This window comes from Hevea brasiliensis, chromosome 4 (genome assembly GCF_030052815.1).
Source record: "Hevea brasiliensis isolate MT/VB/25A 57/8 chromosome 4, ASM3005281v1, whole genome shotgun sequence".
In the NCBI taxonomy this organism is placed as follows: Eukaryota; Viridiplantae; Streptophyta; class Magnoliopsida; order Malpighiales; family Euphorbiaceae; genus Hevea; species Hevea brasiliensis.
Window position 1 is genome coordinate 105,563,429 of NC_079496.1, and position 3,684 is coordinate 105,567,112.

The 3,684-nt window shown below is 37.6% G+C and overlaps 1 protein-coding gene across 1 annotated transcript; it reads left to right on the forward strand.

Annotated features, from left to right (window-relative positions):
- The first annotated feature begins 395 nt into the window (after positions 1-395).
- LOC131179075 (lachrymatory-factor synthase-like) lies at positions 396-928 on the forward strand. The gene has a single exon (XM_058144773.1). The coding sequence runs from the start codon at positions 396-398 to the stop codon at positions 861-863; it is 468 nt and encodes a 155-aa protein (XP_058000756.1). The 3' UTR covers positions 864-928.
- Positions 929-3,684: the final 2,756 nt, after the last annotated feature.

Here is a 3,684-nt window from a genome sequence, read left to right on the forward strand (position 1 = left end):
AAAAAGAATAAAAATAGAACTAAAGAATTTGTTGATATGTACTTAAAGAAAGAAACTAATAGAAGATAAAAGGGAAAGGAAAAATACAAAAGAAATAAAAGGAAAAAAAAGATGGAAATTAAAAAAAATGAAAAAAAAAATGCGCTAATTAACTAGGATGAAAGTCGAACTCATAGAAGTAAAGAAAGCCTCTACCACTGATAACGCCCTGTACGATCATGAGTAGGTATGATAAGAAATTATTTGTAAATAGTTATAATATTTGAGGATAATTTTATAAAATACATAGATATTTTGTAAATTGTGTCATATCATCTCTGGAAGTGGACTGGAGACCCATTCTCTTCCACTTGTCTCTCACTCTCTCTCTCTCTCTCTCTCTATCACAAGCACACATGGCAGAGGAAACAGGGCCTAAATGGGAAGGGAAGACCTCAGTGGAGCTGAAAGGCGCGACAGCAGACCAAGTATGGCCTTTCTTTGAGGACTTTTGCAATATTCACAAGTGGTTTCCAAATCTTGAAACGTGTTACCAAGTCGAGGGTGAGCTAGGCAAGCCTGGCCTCTTCCGCTACTGCGCTTTCAAGCCACAACCATCCTCCGACGGCAAAGGTGGGAACATCATCAACTGGGCCAAAGAGAAGCTCATCATGATAAATCCGGCTGAACGGTTTATAAGCTACGAAGTCATTGAAAATAACATGGGACATAATTCCTATACGGCCACATTCAAAGTATTGCCAGTCATTGGAGATGGAGCAGGTGTTCAACAGGGGTGTAAGATCGAATGGTCATTTGTTTGTGATCCGATTGAAGGGTGGAAATTGCAGGATGTCAATTCCTTTAGGAACTCTACTCTCTAGTTTATGGCCAACAAAATGGAACAAGCACTCTCTGTCTCTGCCTGAAATTTGTCTCTTGTCCACAATAATCTTGTATTGTGATTTCACTATTGATAATCTATGTTATTAAACTCAGTGGTACTAGAGTCCGTCGAATCTCCATCCAAATCAGCTGTAAAAAAAATAAATAAAATAATGCAAGTGAAAATAAATAAAATAATGCAAGTGCTTAGCCTTAGGCACCTCCGTTGCAATCGAAGATTCGCAACTGAAAAGTTTTTATATGTATATCGCTGCTTTATATTATAAGGAAACTATAAAAATTAACAATCCCATTGCGAAGTTTCTGTAGAAACTTATCTCTCAACATAAATCCAGAGAAATTACAACCCCTCTATACGCCAATGGATTAGAGTACTTGGCCAGAAGTGCTGCAGGATCCCTAAATATCAGTGACAAATTTATGAATTTTACCTAATCTCATAAATGTTTTAATAAAATACCCTTATTTCCCCTTTGTGGATGCACGCTTGTGTGAAGTTAAGAGCAGTAGACATCGATTGGGTTTACTTAAGCCTTACAAATAAAGATTTCTTCTTATGTAGCCTAAAAATTTAAATGGTAAATTTCTCTGAAGTCTCTAGGCAAGAACAGAAGTTCTGAGTGCTACTTTCACAAACTTTAAATCAATAATCATCACAAACTTTCTTGGAATCTCTACTAGAATGATTGAACAGCAAGAATGTATCTAGCATAGGAGGAAGGCATAACAAGCCATTTCAAGAACCGAAGAACGTAACTTGTCTTTTAATACTACAATCAGTCTGATATATTCGGCCAACTTTATATTGCTACTAACACTCGTTGTTGTAATTGGTTTGGGTGGAAACAGTTTCCCCACATGCGCCCCGTCCCTCCTATAAATCTTTCAGGAACTCCACAATTAGAAGTTCAATCTTCTTCTCAAGACACAATGCTGTCAAACTAACTGTTAAAAGAAAGAATATAAGTAATGAAGGAAAAGATTGTGTATTTATCTGTGTCTTATTTACAGAGATATTACATCTATTTATACATGAGAATATGAGCTAATTTAGACAAGAATAATAATTGTTGTAATTATGTTACACAAATCTCCTATAATCATGCTAATTACTGTAATTATGCTATACAAATCTCCTATAATCATGCTAATTGCTGTAATTATGCTAACACCCCCCCCCCCTCAAACTCAAGGTGGTAGCACAGGTCCTAACTTGAGTTTGCTTAAGAGATCCTGAAAGCATGCGGGAGGATGCGTTTTGGTGAATATATTAGCGGTTTGGCTGACAGAGGAGACAAGAATCAAACATATGGTGCCATGAGCAACATGATGACGTACAAAATGACAATCGATTTCGATGTGTTTAGTACGCTCATGAAATACATCATTATGAGAAATCTGTATGACACTTCTATTATCGCAATGAAGTATTGTGGCAGAAGAATGAGTGACACCCAAATCAGTTAATAATCACCGTAACCAAAGTAATTCAAATGTAGCATCAGCAAGAGCACGATATTCAGATTCTGTGCTAGAACGTGCAACAACAGTTTGCTTTTTGCTATGCCAAGAGATAAGAGAATTACCTAAGAAGAAACAATAACCAGTTGTAGAGTGACGATCTGTCAGATCACCAGCCCAATCAGCATCAGAGTAGCCAGATAATACTATAGAGGAGGTAGCGGAAAAGTGCAAACCATGAAAAAGAGTGCCTTTGATATAACGAAGGATTCGAAGTACTGCAGAGAAATGAGTTGAGCGAGGAGCAGACATAAACTGGCTGACCAAATGAACAGCATATGAAATATCAGGTCGAGTAACTGTGAGATAAACAAGACTTCCGACAAGCTGTCGATATAAAGTAGGATCATCAAGAGGAGTGCCATCAAGAGGTGTAAGTTTGCAATTAAGCTCCAATGGGGTTGATACTGTTTTGCTATCAGTGATGCCTGCTCGAGAAAGTAAGTTGGATGCATACTTGGCTTGAGATAGATAATAGCCATCAGAATTTTGAGAAACTTTAAGACCCAAAAAATAGCTGAGAGAACCTAGGTCTTTCATTTCAAAATACTGATTGAGATAATGTTGTAACTCTGAAATACCAGATGAATCATCTCCTGTTATTATCATATCATCAACATAAAGCAACAAAAGAACAATACCACTGTTAGTTCGGCGAGTGAATAATGCAGAATCATGTGGACTAGAGAGAAAACCAAGTTGAGCAAGAGTGGAACTAAATTTGGCAAACTAGGCCCTGGGAGCTTGTTTTAATCCATATAAGGCTCGTCGAAGTTTGCAAACCTTATGAGGAGAATGATAACCAGGAGGAGGATGCATATAAACCTCTTTTGTTAAATCACCACGAAGAAAAGCATTTTTGACATCCATCTAGAAAAGTTTCCATTTACGAACTGCAGCAATAGCTATGAGGCTGTGAATAGATGTTAATCGGGCCACTGGAGCAAAAGTTTCTTCATAGTCGATACCATGCTCTTGAGTGTACCCTTTGGCTACTAAACGAGCTTTGTAGTGTTCAATAGTTCCATCAGAACGGGTCTTGATTTTGTAAATCCATTTGCAACCAATAGGGGTCTTGTTTGGTGGAAGATTAACTAAATCCCAAGTATGAGTTTTCTCTAAAGCCTGAAGTTTGTCAGTTATAGCTTGCTGCCAAAGAGGGTCAGTACTTACCTCACGATAAGAACGAGGCTCATGAAGGGTTGCAATAGTAGAGTAACAGTGAAAATCAGAAAGATAATGAGGAGTTTCTCTTACACGGGTAGAACGATGAAGAGT